Source organism: Acinonyx jubatus, chromosome B4 (assembly GCF_027475565.1).
Source record: "Acinonyx jubatus isolate Ajub_Pintada_27869175 chromosome B4, VMU_Ajub_asm_v1.0, whole genome shotgun sequence".
Lineage (NCBI taxonomy): Eukaryota > Metazoa > Chordata > Mammalia > Carnivora > Felidae > Acinonyx > Acinonyx jubatus.
Window position 1 is genome coordinate 81,008,012 of NC_069387.1, and position 26,492 is coordinate 81,034,503.

Genomic DNA, 26,492 nt, shown 5'->3' on the forward strand with positions numbered 1-26,492 from the left:
TGGGGATAGCAGAAAAAAAAAACCTGACGAGACTGAGGGGAAACCTAATAGATGTCTTCAAATATTTGAAGGGCTCTCCAATGGAGAAAAGGTCCTGTCTTGCTGCATAGGAAATAAATAGGGAGTTCTAGAATAATAGCTAACATTTACTGAGTACTTAATAATATAAGCCAAGGCACTGTGCTAGGCACTTTACATGCAATTTCTCTTTGACACAATGGGTTCTGTTATACAACCCAGTTTGCAGAGGAGAAAGGCTTAATGAGAGTAAGCTGCCCAAGGTTCTGCAACTACTAAGGAATGGAGCCAGGCATTCAGGCAGTCAGACTCCAGACTTGGCATAAAAAAGTTCTAATGATAGACCTACTTTGCAGTAACTTTTGAGGAATAATAGAGGATATTACCTCAAATCCTGTTGCCCCTTCCATCTTGGAGAGGGGGCAAGGACTAGGTTACCACATCTAATCCTCTCCATCCCTGAGGATGTTAATGAAGTTTACATATTAAATGCAGATTGCAAATCCAGGAAGTTTGGGTATTCTCACTTAGACACTTCCTCGAACAAATGGCCATGCTTTCTCCTGTTACAGACTTACTGCTTATCACCACCAGGTGGCACCTGGACTGCAGAATTGTCTACTGGCAGGGACCCACCCTGTTTACTTGTTCTGGTGCCTGCATTGCAGCTGCAGATCCTATGCCTCCTGGGCCTCAGCTGGGAGGAGACCTTCCTGAGGATTAGCTTTCATCTTCCACAGACTGTCTTTGGTAGAAGGGTCTGATGTTCTAGATGGGGTGAGAAAGCAGAGAAGCTTGGAAAGAAACTCCATAGGTCACCATCTCACCCCCCAGCCTAAGTGACCTGCTCCTCCTACTCTAGTGCTTGGCAAAATTCAGTTTACAGAGAGATTTCCCTCCAAGGAGGCGCATCCATTTTCCTGCTGTATTCTGCGTAGTGAGCAGGTCACTCTTACCTCTTCCAGATTCCATGAGCTCCTTCCTACCTGCTTACCTCTGAGAACACGGAAGATGTAAAAGGCAGAAAGTTGTTCCTTACACAGTTCTACACACTGAATGAAGCACTCTAGATACTGTTTAGCCTCAGGGAAGTAGAGAAGGGGAAGTCAGAAAATTTAAGGGGGTAAGGTTGAGCAGGAATAGGTTTTAAACAGAGTTGATGAAACAGTCTGATAGAATCTATGCCCTGCAGAGCCAGATAATATTTATCTGCTGCAGATCTAGTCTCTCCCCACCAATCAACCCTACTTTTCCTGTTGCTTCAACAATAACACAAGCTCCACACATACTGCATTAAAAGATAATCATTTTATGACCAATTCTTCCCTCCTGAGCTTCCAATTAGTCTAGTTTCTAAGTCCAGTTAACTAGTAACAGTAGTCATCATCAATGTACCCTGCGCTTTTCCCTTCCATACACGTACACTATACAACATGGAATTGCATTAGTTCTACATGTGACTGTATTCTGAACTTTCCTTCCAATTCAGGCAAATAAGAAACAATTGTCTCATTACTCTTCGTTTCAGTTCCTCAGGATCAGGGAAATCATGGGAAATGTAATCAATTCCACTGCAGCCGAGGCATCTCCCCTCCCCACTCCCGCCCCCACCGTTTGGGAGCCAGTTTAATTTGCCCTCTATGATAAAGATAACTAAATCTTGGAGATTACTAATAAGAAATAAAGCCTCACTTCCTATTCACACCGTTTTCTCTCTGTCTCTCTCTCTTCCCTGAAGGCTGGAGAATCCTAACTCTAATTCTCGTATTCTCCAGTTTTTCTGTAGCGTCTGTCGTTACACTGCACAAAGTAGAGGACTGAAGACCGCATAGACAGAACCTTTCATTCCACATGGGGTGTTTTGTAAGGACAGCCACGGAAACCCCGAAGAATAAGAAACGTGCTTAGAATATAAAAACTAGGGAAAGCTGACAAACGAACATGTAGGAATTCCAGACAAATCCTGCCAACCCGTCCGAATGGAGTGGAAGTAAATCCTCATCCTCCACAACCCCTCAACCCCAAGTCCCTCTAAAACGGAGTAATTGGCGGTGCGGCTCCGCATGATGTCATACCACAGGCACTCCCATTCCACGTGGGGGAGCGCCGGGGCCTCATCTCTTTAAATGGTACACCACGCCTCCTCTTTCTGACCAATCAAGTGCAGCTCTTTTAGCCTCTTTCCTCCTTTTCCCGCCATCCCAGACTGCCCATCTTGACACTCGGTCTAATCAGGGAGGTCCTGCCTCTCCCGAACCCTTAGCGCCTCCCGGCGGAAGAGGGGCAGGGTTTCTGTCTTTTGACTCCGCCTTGGTCTATGCAGCGCCGGCCAACCCGAGCCCTCAGAAAGAAGGGGCGTGGCTTAAATTCCCCTCCCCCAGCCTAGGGGTTACGGTTTGTTGGGGGCAGCTGGTCGCTAGGCTAAGCAACCTTCTCCTGGTCTCTGGGTCGGGCGGGTCCTCTCAGAGGTGGCAACATGGAGCGCTCTCCTGGAGACGGCTCCAGCCCCAGCCCCGCGGATCAGCCCTCTGCTCCCTCCGACCCCCCTGACCAGCCCCCCGCTGCTCACACAAAGCGGGACCTGAGTTCTGGGAACCAACCTGCCGGCCCAGGCGCGGCGGGTGAGGCCCTAGCGCTGCTGACTTCATTCGGGCGGCGGCTGCTTGTGCTCGTGCCGGTGTACCTGGCTGGGGCAATGGGACTCAGCGTGGGTTTCGTGCTCTTCGGCCTCGCCCTCTACCTGGGCTGGCGCCGGGTCCGCGACGAGAAAGAACGGAGCCTTCGGGCAGCGCGGCAGCTGCTGGACGATGAGGAGCGGCTCACGGCGAAAACACTTTATATGAGCCATCGAGAGCTACCTGCCTGGGTGAGCGAGCACCCTCAGTGCTGCATAGCCCCCCTCATAGCCCCTCGGCTCTAGGGCTCTCCCTCCCTGTCCCTAAAGTCAGCTCCCCACCCTGGGACCATGGGAGGGAGACTCCCCTCTCGCCCCGCTAGCCGGCTGCCTGCTAGGACACGCCACTCTTGGGACCCGGTAGCCACTCTTCCCCCTTTCCCCCTCCTTTCCGCGTGCCCAGATCCTGATCCTTCCACAGAATCAGGACTTCTTCCTCTGCGCTTGGGCAGGAGCAGTTATAACATCTGGGGAGCCTGTCGCAGCCGTGGCTCTCCCTCCTAGCCAAGACGCTTGAGCGTTCCTCGCTTCTGGTGCCACTCGCGCCTTGCTGCTCCCGGACATCCCCGCTGCGGCTCAGAGGGTTCCCTCGTCACTCCAGTCTTCCTTGAGACTTTTTTCTTTCGGTTTTTTTTTTCTTTCTTTTTTTCTTTTTTTTTTTTTTTTTTTGCCTATTTAAGGCCATAATGTTCTCCCTTTTCCCGCTCTTATCTCCGGGTACCCGCCGGGACTCGACCCCGGGAGCACTGCTCGGGGGAGCCACGGCACCCGGACAGACCCCCCGACCCTCGCCTTGCAGCCCCAGGCAGCTGGGCCGCAGCGCAGCGGAGGCGGCTGCGGGACTCAGGGCGGGGGTGCGGGGGAGGGGGGAGGGTAGTCCGACTGACTGCTGCAGTGCCCGCTGCCCACACTTCACCGCCCCTGGCCGGCCCCACCCTTTTCCGGACTGCGCGCTGCGCTTGCTCGGTTGGGACCCGGGCCCTATTTCTGCGCCCCCTCACCCCCCTGCCTGCTCTCAGCCCTCGCCGGGGCAGAGCCCGTTACGCGGCCCCTCCCTGCCCCCGCCTTCCTGCCCCTCCCAGCGGAGGTGCGGTTCTACCGGGGAGAATGGCAGAAGAGCGGAATCAAAGTTGACACTAGACAGATACAGCCATGCTGCGCAGGCCCAGGGCTGGAGAGGGGAAAGGGGGAGAAATGGTCCCAGGGGACTTGTAGCCCAGGCAGCAACTGGCTATTCCTCCTACTCCTCATCATGGAAAAGCAGTCTTCTTCCTGAGGCGACTGTCCCTCCTCCTCCGCCAATACAAACCACAGGTGTCCTTCTTTCCCATAAAAGGCACACTAACGAAATATAGAAGATGAAGAAAAAAACAAAAACGGCCAGCACTTCTGGCCCCTCAAAGAGCCGCTTCCCTCTTCACCTTCTTGGTGTAGAAGAAGCCCCAGTCCAGGGTGAAGTGGGAAGGCTGCAAAACGGAACCAAGACTTCTCTAATCCCAGGGTTTCCTCCTTAAACTCTGATTTGTCAGGACCTCCCCCTCCAGAAAGAATGTTGCCCTTCTCCTCCTCCCTCTCTGCTCCAGCAGCTGTCTTCATTTCACATCCCCAGCTATCCACAGAGCAACTTTGTGTGGCCCACATCCCGTCAGCGCCCCTTGTCAGAGAGACCTCGGAGCCCGGAAACCCCGTGGAGGGGTGAATCCTCTGAACATCCTAGCACCTCCCGGCCAACCCCTGGGTGTGAGGAGGCCCTGTCACACTTTGGTTTCCTTTCCTCTGTGGGCACACCACCCAGCATCTTAGTAGGAAACCACAGGTGGAGGCTGTGCTCATCCCTACCTCTCCCTTCCCCACCTCTAGGTCAGCTTCCCAGATGTGGAAAAGGCTGAGTGGCTAAACAAGGTGAGCATGATGGTCTTGATTTTTATTTTTCATGAGGAAGGAAAGGGGTTCGTTTCTCTTGCCAGACCCTGCCACTCGTCAGGTCTGGCCCCAGTGCTCTCTGCGAGGAGGATTCCGAAGGAACTTGCCTTTAGAAGGAAGATTGGGCTCTCCTGTGACGGGTTCCCTCTCCTTCTAGATTGTGGCCCAGGTCTGGCCTTTCCTGGGCCAGTACATGGAGAAGCTTCTGACTGAAACTGTGGCCCCGGCTGTTCGAGGCTCTAACCCCCATCTGCAAACATTTACATTTACACGAGTGGAACTGGGTGAAAAGGTATGTGTGTAGGAAGGAAAATAACTGGATGGAGGAGATGAGCCAGGGAAGGCGGGTGGCCCAGAAGATACTCCTCCGTTTCCCTCTTCTCTCTCTCAAGAATTCATCTCTCTGCAGCCATTGCGCATCCTAGGAGTCAAGGTTCACCCTGGCCAGAGCAAAGAACAGATCCTCTTGGATTTGAACATCAGGTAACACCACTCACTCTTCTTGCTTCCCCTTCAGCAGGATCCTGATCACTCTGCTTCACTCCCCTCCCCCCATTTCAGCCTAGTACTAACCCTCTTCGTTCTCTTCCTTATCAACCCCTAGCTATGTGGGTGATGTGCAGATTGATGTGGAAGTGAAGAAATATTTCTGCAAAGCAGGCATCAAAGGCATGCAGGTGGGGCATGTGTCAGGGGCACCCATAATAGGGAGACTTTGCCCTAAATTTCATCGGATGTGGGGAAGTGGAAAGTTGGAAAAACCAAAGCTGGGAAAGTTTGGGAGGGAAAGAAGTCCTTTTGTAGAGAAATGCTTTGATCTTCTTTTTTTGCCCCAGCTACATGGTGTCTTGCGGGTGATTCTTGAGCCGCTCATCGGGAACCTTCCTATTGTGGGGGCTGTGTCGATGTTCTTTATCCGACGCCCGGTAAGGGAAAACACTGAGCTGAATGGGGAAGCAGGGAAAACAGGATTGGGAGGGAGAGAGTGGCCAGCTCTGGGGCATGGGGGAGGGAAGGCTGAGGGGTCTGGCAACTGTTGGATGGGTGTGGCCATGCCAGCTTGTGCTCTGTGCTGATCTCCCTGCTCTTTCCTTCCAGACCCTAGATATCAACTGGACAGGGATGACCAACCTGCTGGATATCCCAGGACTCAGGTATCAAGGATTTATTGAGCACCTAAGTGTTCCAGCCCTGGGCTGGGGGTTTTCGGGATACCAAGCAGTAAAAGATACAGCTGATATCGTCCAGGAGCCTTGATCATCCTAGCTGGAGAGAGAAAAGATACCCCTGAAAAGTTCCATGCTGTTATTTTTCTCCTGTGGGGGAGCATGCTTGTGGATAGAGAAGGAAGAGGGCTGCAGAGAGCTCAGCAAGAGGAAAAAAAAAGAAGAGCTGGGACAGCAGTGAAGAGACAGAGCAGTAGGTGGGGAATTAGGGTGGAAGAGTAGCAAAAACGGATTTTGAAGAAAGGATGTCCCTCTAGCGTTAGGTCACTCAGTTGTGGAAAAGAAAGCTGGGGTTGGGGGGTGGATATTGGAATTTGGGGCCACGTTCAGCTCCTTTTCTAACCCCCATCCAGCTCCCTCTCTGACACCATGATCATGGATTCCATTGCTGCCTTCCTTGTGTTGCCCAACCGATTATTGGTGCCCCTTGTGCCTGACCTTCAGGATGTGGCGCAGTTGCGTTCCCCTCTTCCCAGGGTATGGCCTCTCCAACATCAGATAGATCCTTCTTTCAGGAACCTCATGCTGGGTCCTTAGTTTCTTACCATCTGATTCCTATGCCCAGGGCATTATTCGGATTCACCTGCTGGCTGCCCGAGGTCTGGGCTCCAAGGACAAATACGTGAAGGGCCTGATCGAGGGCAAGTCAGACCCCTATGCACTTGTGCGAGTGGGCACCCAGACATTCTGCAGTCGGGTCATCAATGAGGACCTCAACCCCCAGTGGGGAGAGACTTACGAGGTGGGACAGCTGAGGAGTGGGAATTGTGTCAAATGGGGGAGGCCCTGGGAGGCTGTGAGAGAAGATCCTGATTGGATGATCCTCACAGTGTAGCCCATGAGACCCTTAACGCTGTAATGTTCTTCAGATGATGGTCCATGAGGTCCCAGGGCAGGAGATTGAGGTGGAGGTGTTTGATAAGGATCCAGACAAAGATGACTTTCTGGGCAGGTGAGACTCTGCCTGTGTTAGGATTCTAAAGCCCCAGTGCTACCACGGTTGCAGAAGCAATTATAATCTTTTTCCAGGCCTGGGAATTATGTATCATTTTCCTTCTTAACACCCTCTTCCTGCCTTCTCTCTCTCCCTCTCTCCCTCTCTCTCTCTCTCACATATCTGCTGAGTACAAGAAGGGAGTCTGAGATTTGCCATTTATTTCTGGGTGGGTGAGTGGAGGGCCAGTGACATGCTATTAATTACAACACATTCTCCTTTTTCCCCCTCTCACTGTCCCCTCCCCACCCCCTCTAGGATGAAGCTGGATGTAGGGAAGGTATTGCAGGCTGGAGTGCTGGATAATGTAAGTTGAGACAAGAGGAAGAGGGAGGGTGGTCTCACCCATTGGGTTGACAATAGTTGCTACACTGGTAGAGAAGAGGTTGGGTAAATATCTGATCTCTGTTATACCTCACTTTCTTCTATCCCTCCAGTGGTTTCCTCTACAAGGTGGGCAAGGCCAAGTTCACTTAAGGCTAGAATGGCTGTCACTTTTGCCATCTGCAGAAAAACTGGAGCAGGTAACCAACCTGGCAAACAGGAAGCTGGCAGGGGAGAAACAGATGACTGGAAATATGGGGAACTGGAGGGCAAGGGTCTGACTATTGACCCCTTCCCTCTAGGTTCTGCAGTGGAATCGAGGAGTCTCCTCGCGACCAGAGCCACCATCAGCTGCCATCTTAGTTGTCTATCTGGACCGGGCCCAGGATCTTCCTGTGAGTGTGCCTTCTGAGGGCAGCTGAACAGGAAACCCTGGATGCAGCGTTCCCATACCCTGTCTTGCCCCTGCCAACTGGGCTTCAGAAGCAGCAGCATGTAACACAAGGGTTCCAAGGAGGGGATCAGAGCCACCTCAGGGAAAAGATTCTGATGAGAGCCCAACTTCACTCACGGAGACAAAACCAAAAACACCAAGATGGTGACTTTCTAATTCTTCCCCCACAGCTAAAGAAGGGGAACAAGGAACCCAATCCCATGGTACAACTTTCAATTCAGGATATGACCCAGGAGAGCAAGGTGAGGGCCAGGATATCATTGTGGGAGATGGTGTGTGTGTGTGTGTGTGTGTGTGTGTGTGTGCGTGCGCGCGCCCACACGCGTGCCTGGTGGGGTAGGGGAGGATTGTTCTTGAGATGAAGTCTCCCCTTTAGGCTGCCTATAAAGGCAAAGGTTTTCTGGAGAAACAGGAATGGGTACTGCAGCACGTAACCTTAATCCCATCCTGTGCGTCTCCAGGCTGTCTACAGCAACAACTGCCCGGTGTGGGAAGAGGCCTTCCGGTTTTTCCTGCAAGACCCTCGAAGCCAGGAGCTTGATGTGCAGGTGAGACGATCACCCCACTGAGCTCCTTCTGAATACCCTATTCTACCTTCCCAGGTCTGTATCCCCTTCTTCCATCTGCCTTTTGATCACTATTTCAGTCCATCTACATAGACTCTCCACCTCCTTGAAGCACTCCATTCTTCCCCAACTATCTCTCTAGAATCATTCTTTATAACTGAGAATTGTATACTTAAAATGAGTGATTTTATGGCAAGTTATGCCTCAGTGAAATTATTTTTAAAAAAAGAACATATTGAGTACTTAGCCTTTTATTACATTTTTCCTTATTTAGTTTCATTGTAACAAAACAACTTGTACACTTCTAACATTTAAAACTAAGCATCATCTTTCCTTTTCAGTGAAAAAAGAAAATGTGAAAATAAACAGAAGCAAAATTACAATAGAGAATGTCAATTCCAAATAAGATTCTATAGGTTCTAGGGCACCTGGTTGGCTCAGTCAGTTAAGCATCCAGCTCTTGATCTCAACTCAGGTCTTGATCTCAGGCTTGTGAGTTCTGACTGGGTGTGAAGCCTACTTTAAAAAAAAAAAAAATCTTACAGGTTCTGTTGATTCTCCCATCAAGTGGCAGGGCTCAAGTCATGATTAGAATTTTATTTTATTTTTTTAATTTTTATTTTGCAAGAGAGTGTGTGCTCTTACATGAGCTGGAAAGGGACAGAGAGAGAGAATCCGAAGCAGGCTCCACACTGTCAGCACAGAGCCCGACTTGGGGCTCCGTCGCACAGACTGTGATATCATGACCTTAGCTGAAATCAAGAGTTGGTTGCTTAGCTGACTGAGTCACCCAGGTGCCCCAGGAGAGAATTTTATTTTAAAAGTGTCATCTTAAACTGCAAGAATGTCTGTTAAACATCACAATTAAACATGCCAGAGAAGCCATGTAGACATCTAGAAGCTTAAAGTTCACAGAAAAAAACATGAAACAGTATCTGCCTTCATGAAGTTTACTGGCTAGTTTCACAGACAAGACACACATGTATAAAACCATCCAGAAATTATTAAATATTAACTAATGGGAATAAAGTACCCATAATGTAGTGCTAAGGATAGCCAAAGAAAGGTACGGAGGCTTGAGCAACTAGAGAGATTTTGTGAAGAATTTTAAGTGGGCCCTGAGTGATTAATAGGATTTAAATAGGCAGGGGGAGGGAAAATAAGTAAATAGAGTAAACTAAAAAAAAGTAACAAAAATTTTTAAAAAATAGGTAGGGGGAGGAGAATGAGAACTTTTTAGATAATGGGAACAGGATGAGCAAAGGCAGAAGGAACGATGGAGTAGGTGGACTGTTAAGAAAAGTTGGCTAGAGTGGGACAAAAGGTGATTGGCACAGAGCAAATGAAGCTGGTGGCAGGTTACAATTTCCCCAATAGGTCTTTTTCCTAATCTCTTCACTACATCCCCTCTTCCTGTGCCTCTAGGTGAAGGATGACTCCAGGGCCTTGACTTTAGGGGCACTGACCCTGCCTCTGGGTCGCCTGCTGACTGCCCCTGAACTCACCTTGGACCAGTGGTTCCAGCTCAGCAGCTCTGGCCCAAACTCCAGGCTCTACATGAAATTGGTTATGAGGGTATGGAGACAGAGGAAACACTGACGGTGGTGAAGGGCCTTGTAGATTCCTTGGTATTAAGAGTAAGGAAAGGGAATCCTCTAATATGTGTGGAAGCACCTATCAGGCACACAAAAGTGTTTGTTGACCTAACTGGGGAAGAAATAGTGTGTGAGTAGGAAGAGTGTGGAGGGAACCTTCTAGAGATGAGCCCAGCCAAAGCAGAAACGTGTTTTCTCGGTCAGAGCCTCTGCTCTGCCCCCCCACCCCCACATACCTTGCTTGCAGGTGGTCAGCTGCACTTCTTTGATTTGACAACTACACTACCCTTCCCAGATCTTGTACTTGGATTCATCAGAAGTGCACTTTCCCACCGTGCCTGGAACACCTGGTGCTTGGGACCCAGACAGTGAGAGCTCCCAGGCAGGCAGCAGTGTGGATGCCCCACCTCGACCTTGTCATACTACTCCTGATAGTCACTTCGGGACTGAGGTGAGTCTATATCTAGAAAGGACTAGGGTCGGTTGCCTAAGTGTGCAAAGCCTGTTTTTCAGGGCTGGTTTTGTCAGGTTTATCTCTCACAGCCATCTGGTGCCTCTGTCTGTCCCTTTTGCAGAATGTGCTTCGGATCCATGTATTAGAGGCCCAGGACCTGATTGCCAAAGACCGTTTCTTGGGGGGATTGGTAAAGGGCAAGTCAGACCCCTATGTGAAACTAAAGCTGGCAGGACGAAGCTTCCGGAGCCGTGTTGTTCGGGAAGATCTCAATCCCCGCTGGAATGAGGTTTTTGAGGTCAGAATTGAGCAGCTGGGACTCCTCTGAGTCCCTTCCCCTTCTTCCCTCTAGCTCTGAGAGAGCCCCAGGGTCAGAAAGCCCTCCGGGGTTCAGGTGATTGAGGGGGAGGTTCCTAGTCATTTGGGAGAAAAAAGGAAAGAATCCCCTTTGCACTATTCTCTCCCACTAGGTGATTGTCACATCAATTCCAGGCCAAGAGCTAGACATTGAAGTTTTTGACAAGGACCTGGACAAGGATGACTTTCTGGGCAGGTGAGAGGATGGGAGTCTGGCGGCGAAGACAGGCTGGGCCTCTGTAGGCCACGGAAGTCTGGCTCTGGGGAGACAGAGTCATGGCTCTGACCGTTGGCCTCTTGTTTAAATCTTTCTCCTCTACAGGAGTAAAGTGAGTCTCACTGCAGTCCTAAACACTGGCTTCCTTGATGAGGTGAGCAAGAAATTAGAATCAATAATCCTTCCTGATCTTGACCCATGTCTCACTCTTCTAGTCCCTCTGTCCCCACATCCTCAAGCCTTAACCCTGCCTACTTCCTCAGTGGCTGACTCTGGAGGACGTGCCATCTGGCCGCCTGCACTTGCGTCTGGAGCGTCTGACCCCCCGGCCCACTGCTGCGGAGTTAGAGGAGGTAGGGAATGGACTCCAGATGGGTCAAGGCGAACTCTTGTGTCAGCTTCCGAGGTGTATGCCAGGCCCCAGTATGTCAGTCACCACTCCCCAAGCCGAGTGTGTCTTCCCACAGGTGCTGCAGGTGAACAGTTTGATCCAGACACAGAAGAGTGCAGAACTGGCAGCGGCCCTGCTGTCCGTTTATCTGGAGCGGGCGGAGGACCTGCCGGTGAGATCTGCTCCCCACGCCCCATAGCTCCCTGGCCCTTGCTCCACCTCCCTCAGGTTTGGATGCCGCTGGTGTATTTGGAATAGTAAATTCCAAATTCCTCTTTCCCAGGGTGGCGCTGGGGTGGGAAGAATGGTCTGTTTGAGGCCAGGAGGGTGGTGGCTGTCAAGTAATAATGGGGACCTGGTCACTGGCTGTGGATGGAATTTGTGAGGGGAGCAGGGGATCTGCCTAACGAGTCTAAATTTAAGACCGTATTTAACACAATATTCTGTCTCTTAGCTCCGAAAAGGTACCAAGCCTCCCAGTCCTTATGCTACTCTCACTGTGGGAGATACTTCTCACAAGACGAAGGTATTAGAAAATGCCACAGAGCTGTCTGGGAGGGATGAGAGATGCAGAGGAGAGAGTTCGAACCACTGACCGTAACCCTTCATCTCCACCAGACTATTTCCCAAACTTCAGCCCCTGTCTGGGATGAGAGTGCCTCCTTTCTCATCAGGAAACCAAACACTGAGAGCCTGGAGTTGCAGGTACTATAAATTCATTCTGTGAACGTTCTGCCATCACGGGCTGGGCACTGAACCAGGCGCAGGGCATTCAGAGATAAAAGATCTAGTTCTTATCTTTATGGAGCTCACGCTCTCTTTTGGAAGAAAAATAACCACGGAAAACTTCCAGACTGACAACTGCTGACGAAAAGGCACTGTGGGGAAAAAAGGAGGGCTTTCATGTCAGACTAGGGGAAAAGGTAAAGGCAATAAGAGAGGCATCCTTAGACAACCTCTGAGCTTAAGGGTAAACAAACTCTGACCAAGAAGAGAAGGAAAAGTCTTCAGGCTGAGAAGAGAAGGAGCAGAAAGAAGGCAAATTATAGATCAGAGAGGCAGACAGAAGCAAGATCACAGGGGCTCTTGAATATTATGCTAAGAATCTGGATTTATCTAAAGGCACAGGGAAACAGTTGAGGGAGTGAGGGGAGGGGAGGGGTGGGGCAGCCTGGATGGCTGAGCATCTAACTTCGGCTCAGGTCATTATCTCACAATGGTTTGTGAGTTCCAGCCCCACATCGGGCTTGCTGCTGACAGCTCAGAGCCCACTTCAGATCCTCTGTCCCCCTTGCTCTCTGCCTCTGCCCCACTCGTGCACTCTATCAAAATTAAACATATAAATAAATAAATGAGTGAGTGAGTGAGTGAGGGGTGACACACCCAGATTTGCACTTTACAGAGATCATGCTGATAGCAGGATAAAGAATGGACTAAAGGAAGATGATGCTGGAGGCAGGGAAATCAGTTAGTCTATTAGAGTAATAAACAAGAAATGACCAAGCTTGGATGGTATTTGGTGGTGGTTAATTTGACATGGGGGGAGATGGAACAAGGAACAGTCGAGATGCTAACTCCTGGGTTCTTAGCATGGGGTAGCTGGACAGAGAAGGGTGCCATTGCCAACACAGGGAATGCCCAAAGCAGGAGTTTAAGAGTTTTTTGAAAATGTTTATTTATTTTTGAGAGAGAGTGGGGGGCAGGGGACAGAGAGAGAGGGAGAGAAGAGAATACCAAGCAGGCTCCATGCTGTCAGTGCAGAGCCCAACAGGGGGCTTGATCCCACAAACCCTGAGATCATGACCTGAGCCTAAATCAAGAGTCTGACGCTTAACTGACTGAGTCACCTGGCACCACCAAAGCAGAAGTTTTTGAATTTGAGATCTCTGAGACCATGCAAGGGGAAAGAGCCATCCAGAAGGCACATCTATGGCCAACTATGGTGTTCCTCCCTCTCCCTCTTGTTTGAACATCATGAATAAGCACCGCATAGCAACTGTAGCCGTGGGTATGAGGAGCATTCTTAGGGATGTAGGGTGAAAAGAAGACCAAGGATGGACACATTGAGCATGGCAGCAGTGAAAGGGCAGGCAGAGGAAGAAGCGCCCTTCAAAGGGCCTGCAGCGTGGCCAGGGCAGTGGGGTGCTCACCAGGAAAGAAAGGGTTAAGGAAATCAAAAGAAGAATATATGAAAAGATAAGAAGTAGCCAAATGTTACTAAAAAACAAAATTAGGGGCACCTGGGTGGCTCAGGCTTGGTTTTGGCTCAGGTCATGCTATCATGTTTTATGGGTTCGAGCCCCACATCAGGCTCTATACTGACAGCACAGAGCCTGCATGGGATTCTCTCTCTTCCTCTGCACCCCCCGCCCCACCAACTCACGTGCTTGTGTGCATTCCCGCACTCTCTCTCTCTCAAAATAAATTAAAATAAATATAATAAAAAATTAGATGACCAAAAACTATTGATTGACTTTGAAAATGAGGTCACTGATTATTGGAGCAACTTCAATGGCATGAAGAGTGAAGGGTGATATATAGGCATATTAGCTAGAATTATGCTAGAACTAAGAAAACAGAAAGGGTTTACAGGTAGTTACTTAGGAATAAGGAAATGGGGTTGGAAGGGCAGGAAACATTTAATTCCATTTTTACTGTTCTTTTTCTCCACCTATGCAGCTATTATAGCCCTTGGGCATAATTTGTGAATGCCTGGGAAGTACAGATAGCATGGTCCACTCTGGTTAGGAAAGGAAGGGAAGCGGGACCAGCAACATGGCTTCTCTGTCACAAAGGGGAGTCTCTCTCCGAAACCACCCAAGTGTCAAAGCGTTTGGAACTAGAACACCAGGGTTAAATCATTGACCTCTTGACTCCACAGGTTCGGGGCGAGGGGACTGGTGCGCTGGGCTCACTTTCCCTGCCCCTCTCAGAGCTACTTGTGACTGACCAGCTCTGCTTGGACCGTTGGTTTACACTTAACAACGGACAAGGGCAGGTGCTGCTGAGAGCACAGCTGGGGGTGAGTGCCAGGAGATGACGGGCCAAGGGAGGATGGAAACCAAGGGCCACGCCCTCATAGCAAGGGAGTTGAGCGCGAGTCTGCCCTGCTCACGGCCTTCTTGCCTACCTAGATCCTGGTGTCCCAGCACTCAGGAGTGGAAGCGCACAGCCACAGCTACAGCCACAGCTCCTCATCTCTGAGTGAAGAACCAGAGCTCTGGGGGGGGCTGCCTCATATCACTTCCTCAGCCCCAGAGCTCCGGCAGCGCTTAACACATGGTGACAGGTAAGGGCTTTGGACAGAAAGATGGGGTGCAGTCAGGAATACAAAGGGTAAGCCACGGGCTCCCGAAGTACTACCTTCTTCCAGCACTATCTCCATCTCTCCATAGTCCCGTTGAGGCTCCAGCAGGGCCCCTGGGCCAGGTGAAACTGACGGTCTGGTATTACAGTGAAGAACGGAAGCTGGTCAGCATCGTGCACAGTTGCCGGTGAGACCCTATGCTCCGGGTTCCCACCCTCCCTCCCCCCACCTTGGACTGCCTTCTACCTTCATCTCCCTGTTGCAGGGCCCTTCGACAAAATGGACGGGATCCCCCGGACCCCTACGTGTCACTGTTGCTACTGCCAGACAAGAACCGGGGCACCAAGAGGAAGACCTCACAGAAGAAGAGGACCCTAAATCCCGAATTCAGTGAGCGGTCAGTCAGGCATTCAGGGGGAGATGGCAGGCTTGGGAAGGAACCCCTGCCCCTAAGACCCAGTCCCTCCCCAGGTTTGAGTGGGAACTGCCCCTGGATGAGGCCTTGCGGCGAAAGCTGGATGTCTCTGTGAAGTCTAATTCCTCCTTCATGTCAAGAGAGCGTGAGCTGCTGGGGAAGGTAAGAGGGTGAGGACAAGCAAGGCAAAGGTAAGACTTAGAAGCTGCTGGTAATGAGGCTATAGCCCCTCAGGGACTTAGGAAGGAAGCACTGAAGGTGACAGTACTATACAGGTGGTCTGCATAGTACCAGACTGCCACACTGCACTGGTTTGGACCAGGAATATGTGATGATGGGATGTGGTCTTTGGAGATGTCAAAATAACACCTTGCTCCTACCATCATCCACACAGGTGCAGCTGGACCTTGCAGAGATAGACCTTTCCCAGGGAGCAGCCCAATGGTGAGTATCGGATAGGTGGGGAATGGGCCTGGATATTTAAGAGAAATCCCAATCATAGGAAGGGAGAAAAGAATGAATTCTGAGGTGGGAACTGTTGATTCACTGAAGTATAGGAGCGCTTGGGTCATGTTTCATTTATAAGAGGATACAGGTCACCTTTCTACCTGAGCTTCCTCTGCGTGTTCCCACAGGTATGACCTCATGGATGACAAGGACAAGGGCAGTTCCTAGGAGCCAAGGATTACCAGCCTGACTACTGTCTCCTTGCCTTGCCTCTTGCTGCATCACCTCAATGTGATGAGCCTACAGCTAGGGCCCAAGGGCAGAGCCTGTGCCCCTCACCCTCTCACCTCCCAGGCCCATGCCAGGGCCTTTGCCTGACCAAAGAGGAGGACCACAGGTTACCCTTTACTGCATGGCCTCAGGCAGAGACCTGAGCTGGCTATTTCCTGCTCTGCCTGCACATTCTTCTCCTTCCCTCCCAACTCCTCAGGGCCTTCTGTACCTGTGCCTGGCCACTGGCAGCACCTGCAGTGGCATCAGCTTATGCCAAATATAGCTTTTGGAAAGACCTTTTTTTCTTTAATTGGATGCTCACCTTCTTCCCCACCATGAACAGTCAGGGAGGGTAAACACATAGGTGGGAAGATGGACAGGCTAAACACTCAAGTCAAGAGTCTCTTGGACTATTGCATGTAGTAAATGTATAGCAACCCAGGCCCACAGGGCCGGTTCTGTCCCCACTTTTCCTCAAGTCTGTCCTGCAAATTACACCTGCTGTGATGACTAGGGCAGTGTCTTCACTCACTTTGGGAATGAGAACACTTAGATCCTATCCAAGCCTTCAAGTAGTGGATATCAATCTTGGAACCTCTAGCTGGTGCTGTGCAGAGGAACTCGGAGGACTCGGGCCAGCAGGGCCAATGTTTTGCCCAGGTGCCTAGGCTGTTAACTCACTGATGAGAACTGAATCTCTTGGTTTTGCACCAACTCTGCCAATCCACTGTATCTTACATTAAACATTATACTCAAACCAGCTGTGGCTCTTTTCCTTAAGGACAGGGAATCCAGCTTCTGTCACTATTTGCAGATGACGTGACATTCTATTTAGGAAACCTTAAAGACCACCAAAAAACTTAGAACTCAAAATTCAGTAAAGTTGTAGGATACAAAATCAACATACAAAAATCTGTTGCATTTCTTATCAGGTACATTAAAACAATCCCATTTACAGTGGTTTCAAAGAGTGAAAGACCCAAAAATAAATTTAACCAAGGAGGTGAAAGACCTGTACACTGAAAACTATAACACTTTAGGAAAGGGACTAAAGACAGATAAAAGACATTCTATGTTCATGGACTGGAAGTATTGTTAAAATGTCCACACTCCCCAAAACAATATAAAGTCAGTGCAATCCCTATCAAAAATCCAATGGCATCTTTCACAGAAATAATCCTAAAATCTTTATGGAACCACAAAAGTCCCCGAACAGCCAAAGCAATCTTGAGAAGGAAGAACAATGCTAGAGGCACCATACTCCTTGATCTCAAAGTATATTGTAAAGATATAGTAACGAAAACAGTAAGGTATTGGCATAAAAAACAGGTCAACACAACAGAGAGCCCAGAAATAAACCCACACATACAGGTTTCCTCTGCTATCTGAAGGTAGAACATTCCTGTGAAACCTTTCCTAATCTGAAATAATGTAAAGTGAAAAATTAATTCCCATTAATTTATATGGAGAAATTCTTTGAGAATTCCCAGACCCCAAAAATACTCTCTTCTAGGCTTCTCTGACCCTTGAGGGCACATCTTGCAAACAGATGCACAAAATAAATTGAAATAATGCACAGACGCTTATAGTTTAAAGCTATGGCCATTTGATGCTGAGTACAGTTCCCAGGGAAGAAGCTTGGTTCTCCCTGCTTGGGATGCCCGCTCCCCCTATAATGGCTCACTGCAAAACAAAAGCTGAACACGATTTTTGCTTTTCACTTTTTCATAAAAGCAAAAATTCCCTTTGTAATTATTTTGGTTAGTGAAAGATACTAATATAGGTATTTCTTTAAAGTGGCCTAAGGGTGCCTGGATGGCTCAGTCGGTTGAGTGTCTGATTTTTTTAAGTTTATTTTTATTTATTTTGAGGAAGAGATAGCAAATACACCTCTGTAGGGGCAGAGTGAGAGGGAGAGAGAGAATTCCAAGCAGGTTCCACACTGTCAGCACAGAGCCCGATGTAGGGCTCAATCTCACAAACCATGAGATCATGACCTGAGCCAAAATCAAGAGTGGGACGCTTAACCTACTGAGTCATCCAGGTGCCCCTTGACTCTTGATTTCAGGTCAGGTCATGATTCCAGGGTCATGGGAGTGAGCGCCACTTTGGGATCCTCGCTGAGCGTGGAGGCTGCTTAAGATTCTCTCCGGGGCACCTGTGTGGCTCAGTTGGCTCTTGATTTGTCATGATTTCACAGTTCATGAGTTCAAGGCCCGCATCAGGCTCTATGCTGACTGCAGAGCCTGCTTGGGATTCTCTCCCTCTCTGTCCCTCCCCCACCCGTGCTCTCTCAAAAAAAAAAAAAAAAATTTTTAATGGATTAAACACTTAGATATAAGACCTGAAATCATAAAAACTAGAAAAAAATATAAGCGATAAGCAACTTGACATAGATCTTGGCAACGTTGTTTTTGAATATGACACCCAAAAGCAAAGGCAACAAAAGCAAAAATAATCATCTACATCAAACTTAAAAGCTCCTGCAAAGCAAAAGAAACCAACAAAATGAAAAGGTAAACTACTGAATAGCAAAAGTATTTGCAAATTCGTATATCTGATAAGGGGTTAATATCAAAATATATAATAAAAAAAATTTTACAAAACTCCATAGCAAAAAAAACAAACCAAACAAAAAACCAAACAAATCCAATTAAAAAATGGGCAGCTCTGAAAAGACATTTTTCCAAAGATGACATACAGATGGCCAACAAGTATCTGAAAAGATGTTCAAGATCACTAATCACCAGGGAAATGCAAATCTAAACCACAATCACCTTACACCTGTTGGAATGGTTATTATCAAAAACACAGAGGTAATAAGTGTTGGTGAGAAGAGGGAACCCTTGTATACTGTTGGTAGAATATAAATTGGTGCAACCACTAGGGAAAACGGCAATGGAGGATCCTCAAAAAATTAAAAACAGAACTGCCATGTGATCCAACAATTTCACTTCTGGGTATATATCTAAAGGAAATCAAATGATCATCTCAAAAAGATACCTATCAGCTGAGAATCTAGCTGGGGGCTCTGGAGCCGGTGGGTGCCTGGGGCCAGCGGAGGAGGAGGAAGCCGAGGAGGTTGGGGTGACTGCTTAGGTGACATCTGATGAAATTAGTGAATAAGCAAATCAGCTATGTCTTACACTCCGGGTGTTGGTGGTGACCCTGACCTACTGGCCCAGTGTATCTCTTCCAATATCCAGAAGATCACACAATGTTGCAACAGAAGCAGGAGTATACTACCCAACTTGCCAAAGAGACAGGTAAGTACATTAAAGAGTTTGGATCCCTGCCCACCACCCCCAGCGAACAGCATCAAAGGAAAATACAGAAGGATCGCTTAGTGGCTCAATTCACGACATCACTGACAAACTTTCAAAAGGTCCAGAGGGAAGCTGCTGAGAAAGAGAAAGAGTTTGTTGCTCGAGTAAGAGCCAGTTCTAGAGTATCTGGTGGTTTTCCTGAGGACAGCTCAAAGGAAAGGAATCTTGTATGCTGGGAAAGCAAGCTCAACCTCAGGTGCAGGTGCAGAATGAAAATATTACAGAGGATGACCTCTGCCTTATTCATGAGAGAGAATCTTCTACTAGGCAACTTGAAGCTGATATTATGGATATTAATGAAATATTTAAAGATTTGGGAATGATGATTCACGAGCAAGGAGATGTAATAGCATAGAAGCCAACGTGGAAAATGCGGAGGTGCACGTTCAGCAAGCAAACCAGCAGCTGTCAAGAGCAGCAGAATATCAGCGCAAATCCAGAAAAACCCCTCATCATTTTTATCATTGTCATCTGACTTGTAATTCTCAGTCTCATCGTATGGAGAATGAAAGGCTGAATTATAAAGGAGCACACTGTTGCACTACATTCTCAAATTATGTACGAAATTTCCTTTAATCATGGTTTATTACTATTATTATTTTAAAGCTACTGCATAAAGGATGGCTCCCATACTTTGTTATTTTTATTTGGCAGGGGGAAGTTTCTTTTGGATTCAATCTGATATTTTCTAATACTGAAAGTTTTTCTCGGTATCACTGCTGGCCTAACTTCCGTGCTTTTCAATGTAGTAACTCTGAGGTTTTGTCCACAATGTATATGCTTTTCATTTATAATTTATTTGCCCTGGTGACTTAGCTTTTGGAATCAGTAAATTTAAAGGTAGGTGTGTGTGTGTGTGTGTGTGTGTGTGTGTGTGTTCTGTGTGCATCTGTCTCTGTCACAGAGTGACATGCACCCAGATTTGTGTGGCTTCAATAAAAAATCTCAAATTTAATTTTGATATGGGCCAGCAGAGGAAATATTCTCAATAACTTAAAGTTAACCCACCTGTTTGTGGTGTTTTGTTTCGTTTTCTGGTTCATAACATCACAAATTATCTATTTAACTTTTATTGTTGGTTTTCTCTTAAGACCCTTGTTCAGTCTAAATGAAATCAGTGAGTAATTTCCTAGAATATCTCATCGTCCTGATGTATATACACTAAGCATTTGCTGTAGATTGCCTAGTAAAACACTAAGGATAATTGTTTTTGCATAGGACCTGTTTAAGTCTGATGTTTACTGGGGTATGTGTAGTCACTATAAATGTTTAATGTAATTTGGAGGAAGAGTATGAAAAATCAGTTCATACTATGTTAGAAATCCGGAGATCCAACTTGTTATTCTGCTGTGTACTTTCACAGCTATTAGTATGGAAAATTAATTACCTTTCCTGAAATCCTTCAGAATTATGGCTACATGTGTATCCTTGGGTCAGAATTACTTTTGGGGAGCAACTTTCCCAGAATTTCTGTGTGTTTTTTTTTTAATTTTTTTTAACGTTTATTTATTTTTGAGACAGAGAGAGAGCATGAACAGGGGAGGGGCAGAGAGAGAGGGAGACACAGAATCTGAAACAGGCTCCAGGCTCTGAGGTGTCAGCACAGAGCCCGACGCGGGGCTCGAACTCACGAACCGTGAGATCATGACCTGAGCCGAAGTTGGATGCTTAACCGACCGAGCCACCCAGGCGCCCCCCCCAGGATTATTGTTTTTGAGCACTAACACTTAAAATTTAATATTTACCCTGCATACCATTTTGTACCATCCTTCATTAGAAAACAATGTGGATGTTTGCCAATTAACCACTTGCCTTTTTTTTTTTTTATTAACGTTTTATTTATTTTTGAGACAGAGAGAGACAGAGCATGAACGGGGGAGAGGCAGAGAGAGAGGGAGACACAGAATCTGAAACAGGCTCCAGGCTCTGAGCTGTCAGCACAGAGCCCGACGCGGGGCTCGAACTCACGAACCGTGAGATCGTGACCTGAGCCGAAGTCGGACGCTTAACTGACTGAGCCACCCAGGCGCCCCACCACTTGCCTTTTTAAATCAATGTTGTTTTTGATGCACTAATCTGAATACTGTAAAGAAGATTGTCTTAGTTTATAGTTTGTATTTTTTTTTTAATTTTTTTTAACATTTATTTATTTTTGAGACCGAGACAGAGCATGAACAGGGGAGGATCAGAGAGAGAGAGGGAGACACAGAATCTGAAACAGGCTTCAGGCTCTGAGCTGTCAGCACAGAGCCCGACGCGGGGCTTGAACTCACGAACCGCGAGATCATGACCTGAGCCGAAGTCGGACGCTTAACGCACTGAGCCACCCAGGCTCCCCAATATAGTTTGTATTTTATAACAATGTTCTTATATAGCAGTTTGATAGTGAAGTCAGTGTTTTACATGGCAAGCTATGAGACTCAAAATGGGAACAAATAAAATATTAAGTAAAGCGTGTCTTTGCAACCAAAATAAAGATGATTTTAAAAGTGAAAAAAAAAAGATACCTGCACTCCTATAGTCCCTACATCATTACTGACAACAGCCAAGACAAGAAAACAACCTATATGACCACTGAAGAATGAATGGATAAAAAAATGTAGCACATGTGCATGGCATGTGTGTGTATACACACACTATGGAATATTATTCAGCCATTAAAAGAAGGAAATCTTACCATTTATATCAACATGGATAGACCTCAGGGGCATAATGCTAAGTCAAATGAGTCAAATACTAAGTGATCATACTTATATATGGAATCTAGTATACTAATAATACTAAAAAGAGCTCATAGATAAAGAGAACAAACTTATCAGTGACTGCCAGAGGTGGGGGTTGGGGGATGGGAGAAATGGGTTAGGGTGGTCAACAGATAGAAACTTTCAGTTAAAAACTAAGTCCTGGGCGGGGGTGGGTTTCTGGGTGGCTCAGTTGGTTGAGCGTCCGACTTTGGCTCAGGTCATGATCTCATGGTCTGTGAGTTCCAGCCCCACGTCGGGCTCTGTACTGACAGCTCAGAGCCTGGAGCCTGCCTTGGATTCTGTCTCTCCCTCTCTCTCTGCCCCTCCCCCGCTCATGTCCTGTCTCTCTCTCTCTCTCTGTGTCAAAAATAAATAAACATTAAAAAATATTTTTTTAATAGAGAAAAAAAAAAAAAAACTAAGTCCTGGGGATGTAATGTAGAGCACGGTGATGACAGTTAATAATACTGTATCGTATATTTGAAAGTTGCCTAAGAGAAGAGATCTTAAAAGTTCTCATCACAAGGAAAAAACCTTTTTTGTAATAATGTAAGGTGATGGATGTTAACTAGACTTACTCTATAATTTTTTTAATGTTTTTATTTATTTTTGAGAGAGGGAGAAAGAGTGGTAGAGGGGCAGAGAGAGAGAGAGAGAGAGAGAGAGATGCAGAATCTGAAGCAGGCTCCAGGCTCTGAGCTGTCAGCACAGAGCCCAATGTGGAGCTCGAACTCATGCAAGATCACAACCTGAGCCAAAGTTGGAAGTTTAATTGACTGAACCACCCAGGTGCCCCAAGACTTACTTTATTATTCTGAGATGTATACAACTATTGAAACATTATGTTGTATACCTGACACTAATTTAATGTCATACATCAATGTTAATGTTTTTAAGTAAAACAGGAAAAAATGAAAGTTAAAATTTTTAAAAAGCCTTTCAATTTATGAACCATGCCAGTTTAAGGAGTGGTCAGAATGTAGTGTGGTTGTAGCCACCAAGAAAGTTGGTTCTGTTGGAGCATGTGGGTGGCTCAGACAGTTAAGTATCCGACTTTGGCTCAGGTCGTAATCTTATGGTTTGTAAGTTCGAGCCCCGCGTCAGGCTCTGTGCTGACAGCTTGGAGCACAGAGCCTACTTTGGATTCTGTGTCTCCCTCTTTCTCTGCTCCTCCCTCGCTCATGCTTGCTCGCTCTCTCTTCCCCTCAGAAATAAAATAAACATTAAAAAATTTTAAAACAAAACAAAAAAGAATGTTGGTTTTGTTGAGGGTGGTCAAGGAACCTGTGTGAAGTAGCTACTGTTGAGTTTCCAATCAAGTCTGTTACCCATCTATTGTCTGCTGACCATTATGATCTCATGGGCTCTCCAGGGAAAGGAGTCCTAAAGCCAGTGAACCTGGAAGCTCCGTGCTACAGCATGGGCTCAAAGTGTGTCTTAGTAGCAGGGTTAGCCATATCCAAAAAGGCTTCAGGCCTACCTGATGGGCAGCAAAATGAGAAATATTTTACAACCATTCAGATATGTTCACTTTTAACTCTTCCTCTTTTGGGACGCTTCCTAGAATGCAAGCTGTAGAAGCTGTACCCCATCTGTTTCAAAAAAAATTTTTTTTTAATGTTTATTTTTGAGAGGGAGAGAGACAGAGACAGAGAGAGAGTGAGGAAGGGAAAGGGAAAGAGGGAGACACAGAATCTGAAGCAGGCTCTAGGCTCTGAGCTGTCAACACACAGCCCGATGCAGGGCTCGAACTCACAAACCATGAGATCATGACCTGAGCCGAAGTCAGATGCTTAACCGACTAAGCCACCCAGGTGTCCCCCATCTGTTCTAAGTACCACATGAAAGGAGAGTGAAGTGGACGAACAGTGAATTACTGAAAACAGGGTCAGTGGACTAGGAACTTGGAGACTTCATAACTGCATTTGGAGTGGGGGTGCTTTATCATCTTCTCTGGAAGAATATAAACCTTAGGAGGCTGTCTGTCCACTAGGAGGAGAGGAAAGGCTCAGGGGGCAATAAAAAGCATTTATAAACTCAGTTCCACAAGGAGTTGTCAATTTCACCTTATTAGCAAAAGCTGAATTTAAGTTTCATGCCATCTGCTAACTCAGCTCCTATTTTTTCAATAACTCTTTTGTACTTGCTGCTGGTTCTTCTGCCATCTCTGTTTCCTTCCCATCAACCTAAGAGGATTCTCAAGCCTTGGTCATGAGCCAGAGGTCTCAGTTGCCCTCCCCCCGACCCAGAAACTTAAGGAAGGAAACCCAAAGAACACAGAGCAGAGGAAATTACATGTCTAAAGTTTCTGGTCTACAGATGGACTTGACAGATACATTTAGAACTTTTCTTCCTAAAGCAGCAGAATATACCTTCTTCTTGAGTGCACATGGAACATTCTCCAAGACAGACCACATACTGGGTCACAAAGCATCCCTCAATAAATATAAAAGAATTGAGATAATATCTTGCACACTTTCAGACCACAATGCTATGAAACTTGAAATCAACCACAGGAAAAATTTGGAAAACCTCCAAATACATGGAGGTTAAAGAACATCCTACTAAAGAATGAATGGGTCAACCAGGCAATTAACAAAGAAAGAAGAAATTAACAAATATATGGAAACAAATGAAAAGTATAACAATCCAAACCCTTTGGGATGCAGCAAAGGCAGTCCTAAGAGGAAAATACATTGCAATCCAGGCCTATCTCAAGAAACAAGAAAAATCCCAAATACAAAATCTAACAGCACACCTAAAGGAACTAGAAGCAGAACAGCAAAAACCCCCAAAGCCAGCAGAAGAGAAATAATAAAGATCAGAGCAGAAATAAACAATATAGAATCTAAAAAACAGTAGAACAGATTAATGAAACTAAAAGTTAGTTTTTGAAAATATAAACAAAATTGATAAACTTCTAGCCAGGCTTCTCAAAAAGAAAAGAGAGAGGACCCAAATAGATAAAATCATGAATGAAAATGGATTTATTAAAACCAATCCCTCAGAAATACAAACAATTATCAGGGAATACTATGAAAAATTATATGCCAACACACTGGACAACCCTCGAAGAAATGGACAAATTCCTAAACACCCACACACTACCAAAACTCAAACATGAAGAAATAGAAAATTTGAGCAGACTCATAACTAGTGAAGAAATTGAATCAGTTATCAAAAATCTCCCAACAAATAAGAGTCCTGGACCAGATGGCTTCCCTGGGGAATTCTACCAGACATTTAAAGCAGAGTTAATACCTATCCTTCTCAAGCTGTTCCAAAAAATAGAAATGGAATGAAAACTTCCAGACTCATTCTACGAAGCCAGCATTACTTTGATTCCCAAATCAGACAGAGGCCCGACAAAAAAGGAGAACTACAGGCCAATATCCCTGATGAACGTGGATGCAAAAATCCTCAACAAGACACTAGCAAATCGAATTCAACAGCATATGAAAAGAATTATTCACCATGATCAAGTGGGATTCATTCCTGGGCTGCAGGGCTGGTTCAATATTTGCAAATCAATCAATGTGATACATCACATTAACAAAAGAAAGGATAAGAACCATATGATCCTGTCAATAGATGCAGAAAAAGCATTTGACAAAATACAGCATCCTTTCTTAATAAAAACCCTCAAGAAAGTCAGGATAGAAGGAACATACTTAAACATCATAAAAGCCATATATGAAAAGCCCATAGCTAATATCATCTTCATGGGGAAAAACTGAGAGCTTCCCCCTGAGATCAGGAACATGACAGGGATGTCCATTCTCACCACTGTTGTTTAACATAGTGATGGAAGTCCTAGCATCAGCAATCAGACAATAAAACAAAATAAAAGGCATAAAAATTTGCAGAGAAGAAGTCAAACTTTCACTTTTCGCAGATGACATGATACTCTACATGGAAAACCCAACAGATTCTACCAAAAGTCTGCTAGAACTGATACATGAATTCAGCAAAGTCGCAGGGTACAAAATCAATGTACAGAAATCAGGTGCATTTTTATACACCAATAATGAAGCAACAGAAAGAGAAATAAAGAAACCGATCCCATTTACAACTGCACCAAGAACCATAAAATACCTAGGAATAAACCTAACCAAAGATGTAAAAGATCTGTACACTGAAAACTATAGAAAGATTATGAAGGAAATTGAAGAAGACACAAAGAAATGGAAAAACATTCCGTGCTCATGGACTGGAAGCATAAATATTGTTAAAATGCCAATACTATCTGAAGCAATCTACACATTCAATTCAATCCCAATCAAAATTGTACCGGCATTCTTCTTGGGGTGCCTGGGTGGCTCAGTTGGTTGAGCGTCCAACTTCGGCTCAGGTCATGATCTCGTGGTTGACAAGTTCAGGCCCCACGTTGGGCTCTGTGCTGACATCTCGGAGCCTGGATCCTGCTTCAGATTCTGTGTCTCTTTCTCTCTGTCCCTCCCCCGCTCATGCTCTGTTTCTATCTCAAAAATAAAATAAAACATTTTAAAAAATTACACCGGCATTCTTCTCAAAGCTAGAACAAACAATCCTAAAATTTGTATGGAACCACAAAAAACCCTGAATAGCCAAAGTAATACTAAAGAAGAAAACCAAAGTGGGACGCATCACAAGCCCAGACTCCAGCCTCTACTACAAAGCTATAATCATCAAGACAGTATGGTATTAGCACAAAAACACATAGTCTAATGGAATAGAATAGAGGGTCCAGAATTGGACCCACAAATGTATGGCCAACTAATCTTTGACTAAGCAGGAAAGAATATCCA

General features: G+C 46.4%; 1 protein-coding gene and 1 pseudogene across 1 annotated transcript; both read left to right on the forward strand.

The window, feature by feature from the left end:
- The first annotated feature begins 2,380 nt into the window (after positions 1-2,380).
- ESYT1 (extended synaptotagmin 1) lies at positions 2,381-16,395 on the forward strand. Its single transcript, XM_015085126.3, has 31 exons — positions 2,381-2,884; positions 4,553-4,594; positions 4,773-4,907; positions 5,025-5,098; positions 5,220-5,292; positions 5,452-5,541; positions 5,714-5,769; positions 6,195-6,318; positions 6,407-6,583; positions 6,711-6,793; positions 7,094-7,142; positions 7,273-7,359; positions 7,462-7,554; positions 7,784-7,855; positions 8,075-8,161; positions 9,605-9,754; positions 10,070-10,225; positions 10,350-10,526; positions 10,699-10,781; positions 10,908-10,956; positions 11,066-11,155; positions 11,270-11,365; positions 11,648-11,719; positions 11,812-11,898; positions 14,075-14,215; positions 14,328-14,482; positions 14,589-14,687; positions 14,766-14,897; positions 14,972-15,077; positions 15,310-15,359; positions 15,551-16,395. The coding sequence occupies exons 1-31, from the start codon at positions 2,495-2,497 to the stop codon at positions 15,588-15,590; spliced, it is 3,315 nt and encodes a 1,104-aa protein (XP_014940612.3). The 5' UTR covers positions 2,381-2,494; the 3' UTR covers positions 15,591-16,395.
- A 145-nt stretch (positions 16,396-16,540) lies between these two features.
- On the forward strand, positions 16,541-19,478 carry LOC106986906 (syntaxin-7-like; annotated as a pseudogene).
- Positions 19,479-26,492: the final 7,014 nt, after the last annotated feature.